The sequence below is a fragment of the Xyrauchen texanus genome, chromosome 1 (genome assembly GCF_025860055.1).
Source record: "Xyrauchen texanus isolate HMW12.3.18 chromosome 1, RBS_HiC_50CHRs, whole genome shotgun sequence".
NCBI classification, from domain to species: Eukaryota; Metazoa; Chordata; class Actinopteri; order Cypriniformes; family Catostomidae; genus Xyrauchen; species Xyrauchen texanus.
This window is the reverse complement of record NC_068276.1, coordinates 27,861,556-27,874,686: the sequence shown is the minus strand read 5'-3', so window position 1 is coordinate 27,874,686 and position 13,131 is coordinate 27,861,556. Positions and strand designations below refer to the sequence as shown.

At 37.9% G+C, this 13,131-nt stretch overlaps 1 protein-coding gene across 8 annotated transcripts in view; it reads right to left on the bottom strand.

The window, feature by feature from the left end:
• LOC127620185 (tight junction protein ZO-1-like) overlaps positions 1 to 10,859 on the bottom strand; it is a 162,398-nt gene extending 151,539 nt beyond the window's left edge. For 6 of the 8 annotated variants that reach the window (XM_052093351.1, XM_052093504.1, XM_052093579.1 and 3 more), the window contains exon 1: positions 10,395 to 10,859. In XM_052093351.1, the coding sequence (XP_051949311.1) occupies positions 10,395 to 10,489 (95 nt within the window). In that variant the 5' untranslated portion in view covers positions 10,490 to 10,859. The remainder of the gene's footprint in view (positions 1 to 10,394) is intronic. The other 2 variants (XM_052093429.1, XM_052093636.1) reach the window with 1 other exon arrangement.
• Between the last annotated feature and the right edge of the window lie 2,272 nt (positions 10,860 to 13,131).

Here is a 13,131-nt window from a genome sequence, read left to right as displayed (position 1 = left end):
GTTTTCCTAGAAATAGCAATTGTTCCAGCTCAGTGTGAGAGTTTTAAGAGGTCACCAGCACTGGAAGTTCCAGCAAGCACTGATTACCTCAAACTGGCCATTAAACAACACACACATATTTAAACACTGTATAAAATGATCTGGTCTTAGGATGCTTTCACACGTGAGTTGTTCCAAAACTGGATGATGTTCTTTCTTCTGTGGAACACAAAAGGAGATGTCAGAAAGAAATAATTCCAAAGTTTCCTTTAAGTGTCTTAAAGTGTCCAAATACTCTTTGGGGCCCCTGTAAATATGATCATATTAAATATACTAAAATAGTTCATCAAAAGTTCAACAAAGAAAAATCTCTTTCCAACATGAGTCGACACATGACGCTGATGTGTTCTGTTGTGAAACTGCGACTGACTGCCTGTAAATGTCCATATATTGATAAGGAATCACATTCATGGGGTATAAATAACCCACTCCACAGGATGTATGATAACTCATGTCATTCTGGGCATGCTCCAACAAAGGCGATGCACTTGCAAGAGGGATCAGTGTAAACGGATATCTTCTGCAGCAGCAGCACAGCAAGACCACGCTGCATGACATTGTATGGGCGGAAGAGCAGAGACCTTGCACTGATGTAGATCCATTACTCAGCTCAGGGATTGTGACACTACCTTGTTAGGAAATATTCATTCAATAGGATGCCAAGGTGAGGGCAAGGAGTGCTGATATATTTGTATCAGAGCAGCACACCATGTACACAGCACTTGATATGAGTGAGTACAGGACGCTGTTTGGGCGTGAGCTGTGTGTACTTTGGGAAAGTATTAAGGCTAAATTGAATGACTAAGAAGAGAGTGCCCTGAGGACATGTGTAGTCATCAAGTCTTTCTTAGATGAAAGAAGACAAGTGAGACTTGCTCTGAGATCTGAGGGACATAATTTGAGTCGCTTCATGTCCACTGTTAAATTGTTGCCTAACAATACAGCATAGATTCTATTCATGTTCAAAGAATACTATTTTACAAGCCATACAACCACATAAGGTATTATATGTAGTATTTTACACTTAACTGCATTTATTTGACTAAAAAACCTTTTTGCACTTAAGAAAACAAAACCTTATACTTCTGCTCTAGCATTATACTCAGGTAGAGCTACTTGTTATGTGTTCTCCCTTCACTCAAAAAATAAATACATTCAAAAAAGTTAACTGAGGACTACTTTTCCATGCAAATAAATAAAAAAAAATTCAACCTAACACTATTTGTTTGAAGGGATTTGGTGTTGTTGTACATTTTTTGGCATTTAATCACACATTTGTTATTAAAACAAGTATAGAAAACTCTGATCTTATAGTCTCAGAAATAGAAGACTACAACTTGCAAATGAGTTCTTACAAAAAGCACTTTATCCAGACATATAGGGCCCTTAACATCCAACACACAAACCACAATGACAGTGACACTCAACAGTCACATATTTATGAATAGAAATGCACTCTAACGTAACACCACATGAGACATTACTCAAACGAGCAACAAACACAACAGCATCAGCTGTAAATATTTAAACATTTTGCTTTTTTACCTCATGTGAACTTGTGCAACTGATTGCACATAATGTAATTCTGTTACATTAGCTCATTTTAATTATTTAAATTCAACAATGAGTAAAAATCTTTTTTTGTGTGTGTTGGATTAATTTCTTCTACTTGCTTAGTTTCCATTTATAAATCAATTTGGATTAAAGCATCTATACCAATTCACTTTCATTATAGTAAAACAGTGGCTTTTATATTCTTCATCATTCTCCTTTTATATTCCATGGAAAACAAGAAAGTCATACGGGTTTAAATGACATGGGTATGAGCAAATGATGACAGAATTTTCATTTTGCGTGAACTATTCTTTTAATAGAGCTTTCATCTTAATCTTCCCAAGAGCCTCGAGGCCTCTGATTGATTTTAAGCTGGCTTCTGTGGAACACATTACTTGACAGAGTCCTGTAGAACAGCGTTATGAAGACAGGGTGTCTTTGCAAAGAAGGCAACGGCACCTTTTCAAAGTTTTGCTTTTCCGACTAAACATTATGACCTGTTCGTCATTGCCTCTTCAGCTTGGTGACCAATTACATGTTGTGTCTTTCCTGTAGGTCAATATGGTGAGTTCAGTGAATCAGTGCAGCTGGAAGCAGATCTGAATCAAGGATCTGAGGGGTCATACTTGTCCTGGCCAACTTGCAAGGAGTGCAAACTCTTAGTGCATACGTTCTCATCCCACCCTATGGGCAGGTTTTTTAAAGGAGTCATAACAAAGTTAAGGTAAGATCTGAAAGTCATGAAGTCAGATGTATTTTGAGTACAGTGTTGTGCTGTGTCTGTACAGTTAAGCAGATAAAAATCCTGAGCTTAGAACAACATGATGAAGTTAACAAACCCTTTAAAATAATACATTAATGACATTAAGTGTGAGAAAAGAAAAAAGAAATAAGTAAAAAGAGAGAGAGAGAGAGAGAGATTTTTACTTTATAAAACACTAATACCAAAAAGTAAAAGGTTTTCCCATTCATAAAAAAATCATTAAGGCAATTAAATAGCACATTTTAGAACATCACATTACCACAATGAGAAAAAAAAAAAACATAAATTACTAAAATAAAATATGCAAATTGCCACTATGATCAACATCACAAATGCATTGATTTACACCCCATTTACAATTAAATGTTTCAAGGTCATTAACCAGTTTATAATCTGTATATTAAATATCAACATCACAAGATTCATTTCCGCACTGTTTTTCTTTGCGTGACAATCACATTTTTTATATTTTAACTTGTTTAAATTTGTACCATTTTAACTTGGCCAAATAAAAAGTTGAGTAAAACATGAGACTCTTTTTTTATTTAGGTCCATATATGAAACAAATAGGTGAAAAGACTTCTCCCAGGGTTTGGCACCACCTATCTATTGTTGGAAACAACAATTGTAATCTAGCACATTTTAAAAATAAATGAAAAACAGTTTCTTGTACTCCACAGAAAGGGCATCCCTCCTTCACCTGCGGATCAAGACGTGCTCTGTGTTGTTTGTGGCTATTATACCATGCACTAACATCCTCTGAAGATCTCCAGATCTTTTTTCAATGGGAGGTTTGTACAAGGTCCTCCAGCTACCCCTGGGGGATGCACCCATTCCAAACACCTCTTGCCATTTGGACTCCTTTTCGTTTGTATGAGCATGAAGATGCTGTATCTTTACACATAGTGTGTACAGTGATTTATTTCCTGTATAGCTGAAAACTACCAGCTGTGGTGTCTTAAAAGATAATAAGCCACCCTCAATTTCTTCCCAGCTTTCAGTCTCAATCCCAATCCTGGGAAGTCAGATATGTCCATCTCTCTATTAAGAATTTATAAGGAATGTCTATAACGTCTATAACTCGGTGGCAAACTACTATTTGAGTAAAAAAATTCTATGCACTCAAATTGATCTTATACCCAGTTTTGAAGCAAAAATCTCTGCTGATATCCATTCACCCTCAGGTATTAAATGTCCTTAAAAATATCCAGATTCAGTGCAGAGTTAAAAAGCAGTGGTTCTTCCCTCTGCCAAAGACTTTGGGCATTGTTTGGCTCCCGAGAGAACTTGAAAAGTGTCCATGTATTTAAGAGTGAATTATAAAATGATGTTAATCCTGCAAGACCTAACTAGTTTATATCCATCAGGAACAAGTGGCAATCAAGTCCCATGTTGCCCTCTTTTCTCAATTAGGTGCATGCTATGCCTGTCCGGTTCACATCCATCTCATAGAGGAATCTCTGAGCCATTAAAGTCTGAAGGTCTTTACTCTAGGTCTGATATCAACTAGGCCCTGTCCTCCTTCCTGTCTGGGCAGATACAGCACTGGTGCCTTTAGCCAATGCTGTCCAGACAAGAAATAATCCACCAGACATCTCTGAATTTGTCTCACAAGGTCTTCTGGAGGTTCAAGGATCATCATTCTGTGCCAAAGGGATGAGGCAACAAGGTTATTACATATCAGCACCCTTCCCCTGTGAGACAACCGAGCACACACTTTCTCCAGCAGGCCCTCCCAATTTTGCTTTCTGTACTCGTTTGTCCCCAAGAAAACTCCCAGATATTTAAAATCTGCCCTTCCAAATCGCCTCCAGGGGACGGCTGAAGTGGTATTCCCCTGGAAGAAAGAAAGCCGCGACCGCAATGAGAACATGAACCATCCATGAACGCTTCCTCAACGTGATAAGGGCCCAGACACATGAGGCAGCTATCGTGGCCATCAGAGGTGGAGAGATAACGACCACACACAGAAACTACACAGAGACGGAAGGGCATATTTAAAAAGACGTGACTTTAAAAAGACATTTAATTCAATGTGTTTGCTCAATTAGAGAAAATATACTCTTTTGCAGGAATATATACTCTCTTAGGATGTCGAAGCGCCCAGGGGTGTAATCTGCAGCAACGCTGCAGAAGGACAGAAAGCCGCTAAAATGCGCCGTATATCCAACAACAATTCGCCTCGTAGAGGTGAATGGACCGGTAGAGGAATCTGAAGTGTTTGGGGCTCCCAAGTGCGACCCCCATGTCACTACATCTACACAACATTGAGTGAGTGACAGATAGAGAAATGCAGATTACCTGCAATAGATCTGTCTTTTATGCAGTAAGATTGATCTTTATGTAATGCAGTACATAGTTTAATCTATTTGCCAAACATTTGGAAATTATTTTGTACTCAGAACACAAAATTGCCACAAGCCTCCAGTCCTTAAGAATGTTAAATCACCCTTCTTAGGGAGCAGCATTAGAACTGCATGCTGAAAGCTCATAGGAAGGATTCCTTCACTGATGCTATGTTGAAGAACCTCAATGTAATCATGTATAATAACAGGCCATAATGTCATATAGAATTCAGCAGGCAGTCCACCTATTCCAGGTGTACAACCAATTGAAAGCTCCATAACAGAAGCAGTGACTCCTTCATAGGTAAGTTCAGTCTCTAGAAATATTTTGTGCTTTGTAGTTAAAACTGGAAGGTCATAAAGCAGTTAGTTTCTACATTGCTCATCTGAATTTTCAGAAGCGTATAAACTGGAATAAAAATCCACAGCAATTTTACGCATCTCTACTTGAACAGAAGTGTCTCGACCATTACAGTCTTTTAAAGAGTACATCAGTTTTTGTCCTTTTTTACGCTCCAAGTTGAAAAAACAAAAACAAAAGTAGGAGCGTCCATGTCTCCTGCTGTTAGAAACCGACTTCTTACAAGAGCTCCTTTCACTCTTTCATTTAAAATTGAGCTCATCCTCATATTGCGTGATATGTAAAGTCTGTCCAACCGTGCAGCAGAAAACCTTCTCGTTACTAATCTTCACCCATGTATATTGACGTATAAACAGATTATGTTCCCTCCATACATCTGAGATGTAAACATTTTTAATCACATTGGCTAAGCACAAGGCAGACTGTGCATGAGTTTCTTCCCCATTCCTGTCCTGTGTAAAATCCAATGTACAATTAATATCTCCCCCCTAAAATAATGAGGTCTCCGTCATGTTGCTTCCTTAAAATATATTCTAGTTCAGTGAACAATCGTATTCTCTCTGTACCAGTATTTAGAGCATAAAAATTCACAAAGAGAAAAAAAAAGATTACTAATTTCTGCCATCACAATCAGCAACTTCAACTTCATTTTTTGAGAAGATTTTCACTTTAACTATAGAGGGAACAGTACTGCCACTCCAGCATTCAATTTGGACCCATGACTAAGAACTTTCTTTCCTTCCCACCACAAGCCCCATTCAGCTTCATTGTTTTGATCACTATGAGTCTCTTGTAATAAAATCACACCTAGATCTTTCAAATTTATAACCTCTGAAAGTAACCTATTCTTTCTCCCATCCCTGATCCCATTAACATTAAGGGATTCCCCCCGCAAGACTTCCATGAGAAAGAGGGAGAGAAAGAAGAAAAAAGTACAGAGAAAAAAAATTATTAACGTAAAATTATTAACATAAAACATTTATCATGATAATTATGTTTTTCTTTTTCTTTTCCCCTCTTTATCCTTTCTTTACCTGTTTTTTTACCCTGTCTGGTAACAGTAATCTGCTTTTTAAAATAAAACTTCTGCTGTAAGAGATCTTTCATAGCTACTCGTTCTCCTTGCCCACATAACAGTATATATAATACACTTTTCAATATCTGGAAAAAAAATCACTGACTTCTACACCTGTTTTTCCTTTTGTTTCATCTAGAAAAGAGTTGATCTGTTCAAAAGTATACATATCATTTTCAGCCACTCTTGGTATATTAGATACATCTGACCACTGCTCTTCATTTCTCATTCCATCATCAGTACATTGGGACATCCCATCATCAGCCATGTTTTCTTCTGAAACTCCTGCTTGTGTTTCTTTTAGCTCACACACACCTTCAACACCTCCCTGAGGCTCACTCTTATCAGTTACATTAGTTACAGTCTCAACTTGTTCGGGAATAGAAACGCAACAGGTTGCTCAATATTACCAGCATTTAAATTATCACCACTCAAATCTTCTGAGGCTCCTTTCTCCTGTGTCTCAGTTCTCTGCCCTTCTGCATCCCATCGATATTGGTTTGCATTGTTAATATCCCCACCTGATCATCTTTATGCGGGCATGGAAAATGTTTGTGCCCTAGGTCACCACATTCAAAATACCTCAAATTTTCGGCGCTTGCATACACCATGTAAGAGTTCTCTCCTTGATTAACATGGAAAGAATCTTCCAGTTAAAAACATAAAGACCAAGACATGTTTAAGTGCAATGTTTTTACAGCCTATTGGAATCATGCTCATTGGGCTTGCTATTTTTCAAAATCTTAGCAGCTCTTTCGTGATAACATCATTACTGATAAAAGATGGGAAACTGAAATTGTGATTTTTGTTGCTGGAGCGGATAGTGGTGTATCCGGAACAAACACTTCTTTAACCCATATTCTGCTCACAGTCAACGGATTGATCAGCGATTCAGATTTTAAAAAACAACAACCGCTTCGTTCATTTGTGAAGCTGAAACTATATTGTCAAAACCTACTTGCTCTCCCACAACTAAGAGCAGCTCCTCCACTGTCACTCAAGGCTCTGGTACACACCTGCACCCATTTCGGAGTGATAAATTAGGTGGTGTTTTGCCGGGAACAGACGTCATCCAGGCCTCTAAAAAACCACGGGCACGCGATAGAGCCATATTAAGTCAAATAACAAGGGGGAATAGTCAAGAAAAACATGTAAGAAAAACAAATAAACAACTTTGTCACAATCACTCTCAGCAACACACTCAGACCTAGCCCACACTCCCAGTATGCAACATGCACAAAAAGAGTTCCTTTATAGTTTGCATTCACTTACAATAAGTTTTGCATTCCCATTGTTTTGCGCTCCCTTGCAATAGTTTGGGTCCCCTCACATTAAGTTTCCTTTTCTTTGCAATAGTTTGCATTCCCTCACAATAAGTTTGCGTTCCCTTGCAATAGTTTGCGAACCCTTACAATAATTTTTGTTTTGTATTTGTTTGTATTCCCTCCCAATATGTTTTGCATTCTCTCGCAATAAGTTTATTATTCTCTCAAATTTGTTTGCTTTCCCTTACAATAAATTTAACTTTCCCTCGCTTTAGTCTACCTTCTCTGACAATAAGTTTTGCGTTCCCTCGCGATAGTTAGCGTTCCCTCACAATACGTTTTGCATTACATCTCGCTAGTTTGCATTCTCACAATAAGTTCTGCGTTCCCTCGCAATAGTTTGCGTTCCCACACAAGTAGTTTTGTTTTCCCTCACTATAGTTTGTTCCCTCACAATAACAAATTTTGTGTTCCCTAGCAATGAGTTTTTCTTTCCTTTTGCATTTATTTTGGGTTTCTGCAGAATAACTTTATCCATCCCTTATTAAATTAACCATGACTTTACCACAGTAACCATAGTAACCACAACATTTACCATGGTTTTACAACAATAACCAAATTATAACCATAATATTTGCGGTACACCTGTAATAATAATACATAAAAAACAAAACTTTGGCAATAAAAATAATTCTGACATAAAAAAACAAAATGGTTAATTTTACTATAGTAACACCATAGTTCATTTGTGGTACATGTACCATACCATGGTTTATTTAAAAAACTGGGCTCTGAGGTTAGGTCTTGCTTCATTTAGTACATTTTTGTATTAAATAGTTTTTTTATCCACTCAAGCACACACACATACACCCCTTACTCTATCTACTTTGCCCCCCTCTATGTACCATCCCCACATATCCCGCTCTTTTTCAGCTTCATCTGAATACACTAAAACCAATAGGATAACAGTGGTCACTAAACCTAATTACCACAAGCTTCAATCAAAAATGCCTTCTCTATCCCCACCCTAACACACAACACTTCGGCGGCAAAGGAGTAAGAGACATACGGCTGGGAGGAGGCAGCCATGAGTCAGTAAACCCAGTGTAATCCACAGTGCCATTGCAGCTGAAAGGAGATTACAACCTCACAAACAGAGTAGAAACATGTGAGTTTCTAAAAAACAGAGAAACAGCTATTTGCCCTGACCAGGAATCCCTGAGACAATGACAAAAGCGAGGAGGTTGAGAGCAATCAGTGTCAAACAGTGGTGAGATTTCCACTCTGGTGCCTATTGGGGGTAACCAAACCTCTGTGTTGTCAGTTTTGGCAGCACTCTGAATCATTGTTGAACTGAGTGTTCAAGGAACAGTTTCTGTATGAATATGTGAGTGTGAGTTCATGCATCATTAAGCAGGTAGAGAACAATGGCTTGCAGGATGCAACAGACAGACATCTGGGAGTGTGAAATACAACGGTCGCCTCCCACTATCAACATGCTTGGTTACCGTACACATGCTATAAGCAAGAGGCAGCAGACAACCATTAGCCACAAGCTAGCTGGTTGGTTGTGGGTGCATCCATCACAGCAATAACGTAACACTATTCTGATCAAACACCCACCTCCTTTCCCGTGCATGTGAGTGCTCTCGGCTGATGGGGACGGGATGTGAACCCATGACCCATCCTTGTGTCTTTTCAGAAACCACAAGTGACAAGATAAAAGGTTGCTTCTCTGTTTATGCTCAACCATAAACAGAGTTTTCAGACATATACATAAAATACACAAATACTACTTTTGTATTTATACATTTTAAATCCCCTCCACATCCATAGCAGCACATGCAGAAAAATTAGCATCTTGGTCAATCAGCTCCCAAAGATTAAACTCAGTTGCAAACAGTGTTTTATATATATATATATATATATATATATATATATATATATATATATATATATATATATATTCCTGGAAGAATATGATGCATGCAATTAAGCACTGGTATAATACTAAATAAAATCACAGACAGAATGTTGTTGAGTCTGAATTCTACCTATCCATTATATCATCAATAATCAACAGGACCGGATGTAAGGAATAGTGATGCAATGGTCCTGGTTGCAATGGCCCCTAGTCAGCAAGTGTGCTATTGGGACAGAAATATTATGTTTGTCTCATCAATAACAGTTACTACAATAAAAAAAGGAAAAAGGACAAAAAACAGTGAGTCTGTATATGATGAACTCAACACAAATGAGCTTAAGCCTCCAGTAAGTATGCAATAATACCATCTAAAATCGTAAAATCATACATTGTGTTTCCTTTTGTTCCCCTCATTTGAAAGAATGCTGCAATTGCATTGAGTGTAATTGTTAAATGGCTTTGCCCATGTGATTAATAAGCTGTCTGAGTGATTTCAGCATGGAGGCACTCAAGATTGAAAATATAAGAAATAATAACCAAAGCCAGTCTACAGGAATAGAATTGTTACAAAAATTATTTTGCATTATTGATGTCCAGAAGAAGCAACAAAATTATTTATAGATTCATGTGCAAGCTTCTATTCATACCAGGGAAGGACTGATTCTGTCTATTACTAGAGGGAGAGAGAGCGGGAGAGAGAAAATTGAGAGAGAGAGAGTTGCAACACATCAAAGAGACAAAAATAAAATATATACAGACAAAAGCAATACAGGAAAGATAGAAAACAATGTGGGATGAGCATGAAAGAGTGAGAGAAAAAAGAAAATGAAAAAGAAAGAAAGTCTCACTTCCAAAGAGTGAGAAGTGAGCATGTCATTAGAAGATGCGATTTCATTCACAACAAAGATGGCTCATTTAGCTGCATATACTAAAACAGCAACAGTTACTCTGTCTATTACTCTATATGTCTCCATTTTTTCTTCTATATCTTGTTTGTAATTCTGACACGTGTGCACGTCACACTCTACTCTCCTCCCATTCCCCACTCTCCCAAAATTCAATACTCACCACAACTGTCTCTTTGGAGGGATGCAGTCGTCTTTGTTGGAGGCTGTCACTCCCATGGCCATCTGCATCACTGTTATATACTTTTGGTATTTCATATTGTCCACCGCTACTATCAGAATACACACCAAAAAACCAACATAGGTGAGCGCATATGTGTCTACTCCTTGGCATCCGCGCGCGCCGGCTCTGCCTCAGTCACTTTCAGAGCTCCATATCCACCGTTGAGGGACTGACTAGTAAAACACTCCTCAAGAAGCGCGGCAAAAGGTAACATGCTGCTAGGACCCATGTCTTTTGTGACTCCGTAATCTCATTAGTGCTCAGAATAGCCGGCTAATCCATTCAGTGTTAGTCAGGAGCAAGACATTGTTTCCGTTCACTCCTCGCAAAGCACTTTCTGTTCGGCAAACAGTCAGAGAAAAACTCTGACAGATGCAAGTGATGGCGGCAGTCGACGGCTGAGCGTCTGTGTACGAGGTAGGAGAGTGGAAAAGCGTGCATGTATAAAGAGAGAGCTGGAGGCAGAGCGAGAAAAAAGAGGGAGGGAGAGACACGTGCTCAGGGAGAGCAGAGTGGGGGTGAGAGCGAGTGAGACAGATACATGGCACAGATAAATATTCTTAAAGAAGTGAAGATAATGTGAGATAATTTCAAAAGGATTCATTTTGTAAGTGGGAAGGTCTGAAGGCAAATTCGATGTTGGGAAAACTGAGCATCCTGTGATTTGAGTTTTGTGACCAGTGTTTACTTAATGGAAGAGGGGGATGGAATACAGGAATAGGAGAGAGGGAGATGTGAAGAAGGAGATCAAAAATCAAATCAAATCACTTTATTGTCACACTACCATGTACACAAGTGCAACAGTAGGTGAAATTCTTGTGTGCAGGTCCGAGCAACATAGCAGTCATGACAGTGACAAGACATATACTAATTACAATAAACAACATACTTACACAACACAATTTACATATCAAATATACACATACTTACACAACACAATAATTATATACAATGCACAGTAAACAATACACACAATATAGAATACACAATATACAATAAGTGGGAGTATATGAAATATAAGTAGTTGAATTAGATAGACAGCAGAATGATTTTTGTAATCCAAAACACATGCACACAGATGTAATATTCAGTAAATTAAAATTCACTACATTGTTACATTTTGTTTAAACATTGTTTAAACAAAAGCTTATTGATCGCACATCTGACCCTCCATTCCGAACGATCAATCACAGAGACAATTCAGTGCTATTTTTATCTCCCAGTCACACTACAAGCAAAGCATATTTACAGCCCAAACAAGCTAAACAAGAGCAATTACAATTATTTGTGACTACCTGCTGGCCTCAATCTGCTTAAGTGACCCTCATCTGATCTGGCAGAGGTCTAAAGGGCAGCCGTTGTTAACTGGCTGCCTTAACTGAGTTAAAGGACTTGCTTACTTAGAAAGGGCACTTAGCCACTAGACAAGATAATGTTATTAGTGATACACTGTCCATGTAACTAGGACTTTTGAGAGGATCAATTGTGCACACGAGTTGTTTTTTTAATGAAACTTAATTAAGTAAATTCTTATTGTTCAGCATACCACCCTTTTAGTTTAAAGTAACTGAAAGGACATTGGTTGCAGGGACAGCCCCCTTAAAAATGATGTGTGGTTAAGTGCTTTGCACAAAGGCAGAATGGTGATATCAGGATAGCAATCTTAGAATCTGTCCTCAGTTACTGGGTCATGCCCACTTGGGAATAAATCACAGCTTTAAATGTGATGGGGGTCTGTGAGGTGAAGCACCTTAAACACTTAAAACAGAGTGTGATTAAGAAATGGTGTGCAGAATGATTGGTTGTTACAGTGTCAAACAAAATGTCACAGAATCCTTGTTCTACCTACACTGAAAAAGCAGTAACCTTTGTATAAACCAATTTATACATACAGAGCTATTTTCTTCATACATGATTTAACCCTTAAAATTACTTCAATTTGAATCAAGATTGACTTGAATAAAACCAGTTAATTTAGATGTTTTTTTGTTCTGGTAACCTAAAAAAAAATTTGCTTTGTGTGGTCAAAATCAAAATTATTTAATATTGCTAAATCATCCAGACTTGGTTACACCAACAAAATATTTTTTGAAGGGTTAGATCAAGTAGAAAACAATCCTTAAAGTAACAATAGTTACTTATAACAATACTTGTATTATAATGTGGCAGAAAACACCAAACCACAAGCTATAAGAATGAAATGAAATGCTACAAAACAGTGGTTAGACACCAGTCCCAGAGCGTCACTCCCACAGGAGAGCACATTAACCTTTGAGCAGGACTAGAGAGCCACTTCAGTGAGGTCAAGCAATAGGACTCACAAAGAAATGTCACTGAGAATATACGTATGTGACAAGTACCTCAACGATAATAATTTCAATAATTGCGACAGAAAATTTGAACCAAAAAAATTATTCGAATAATTCTGCATAATGCCATTTGCAAAATACTGATCCTGTTTTTTAATCTCAGAGAAAATTTGATTACTAACCTCTTTGTCGAACTCACAATATATTTACTAGAGACATAACATTTTATGAGCACTTCTCTACATTAATAACAATATTAGTATAATCAAATTTGCAGAAGGCAAGTTTCTCTTGTTAGAAAGTCCAGTCTGATCAGAGAGCATGCAGGTCAGACAGAAAGTGGCGTGTCGGCAACTTGCATGCCCGGA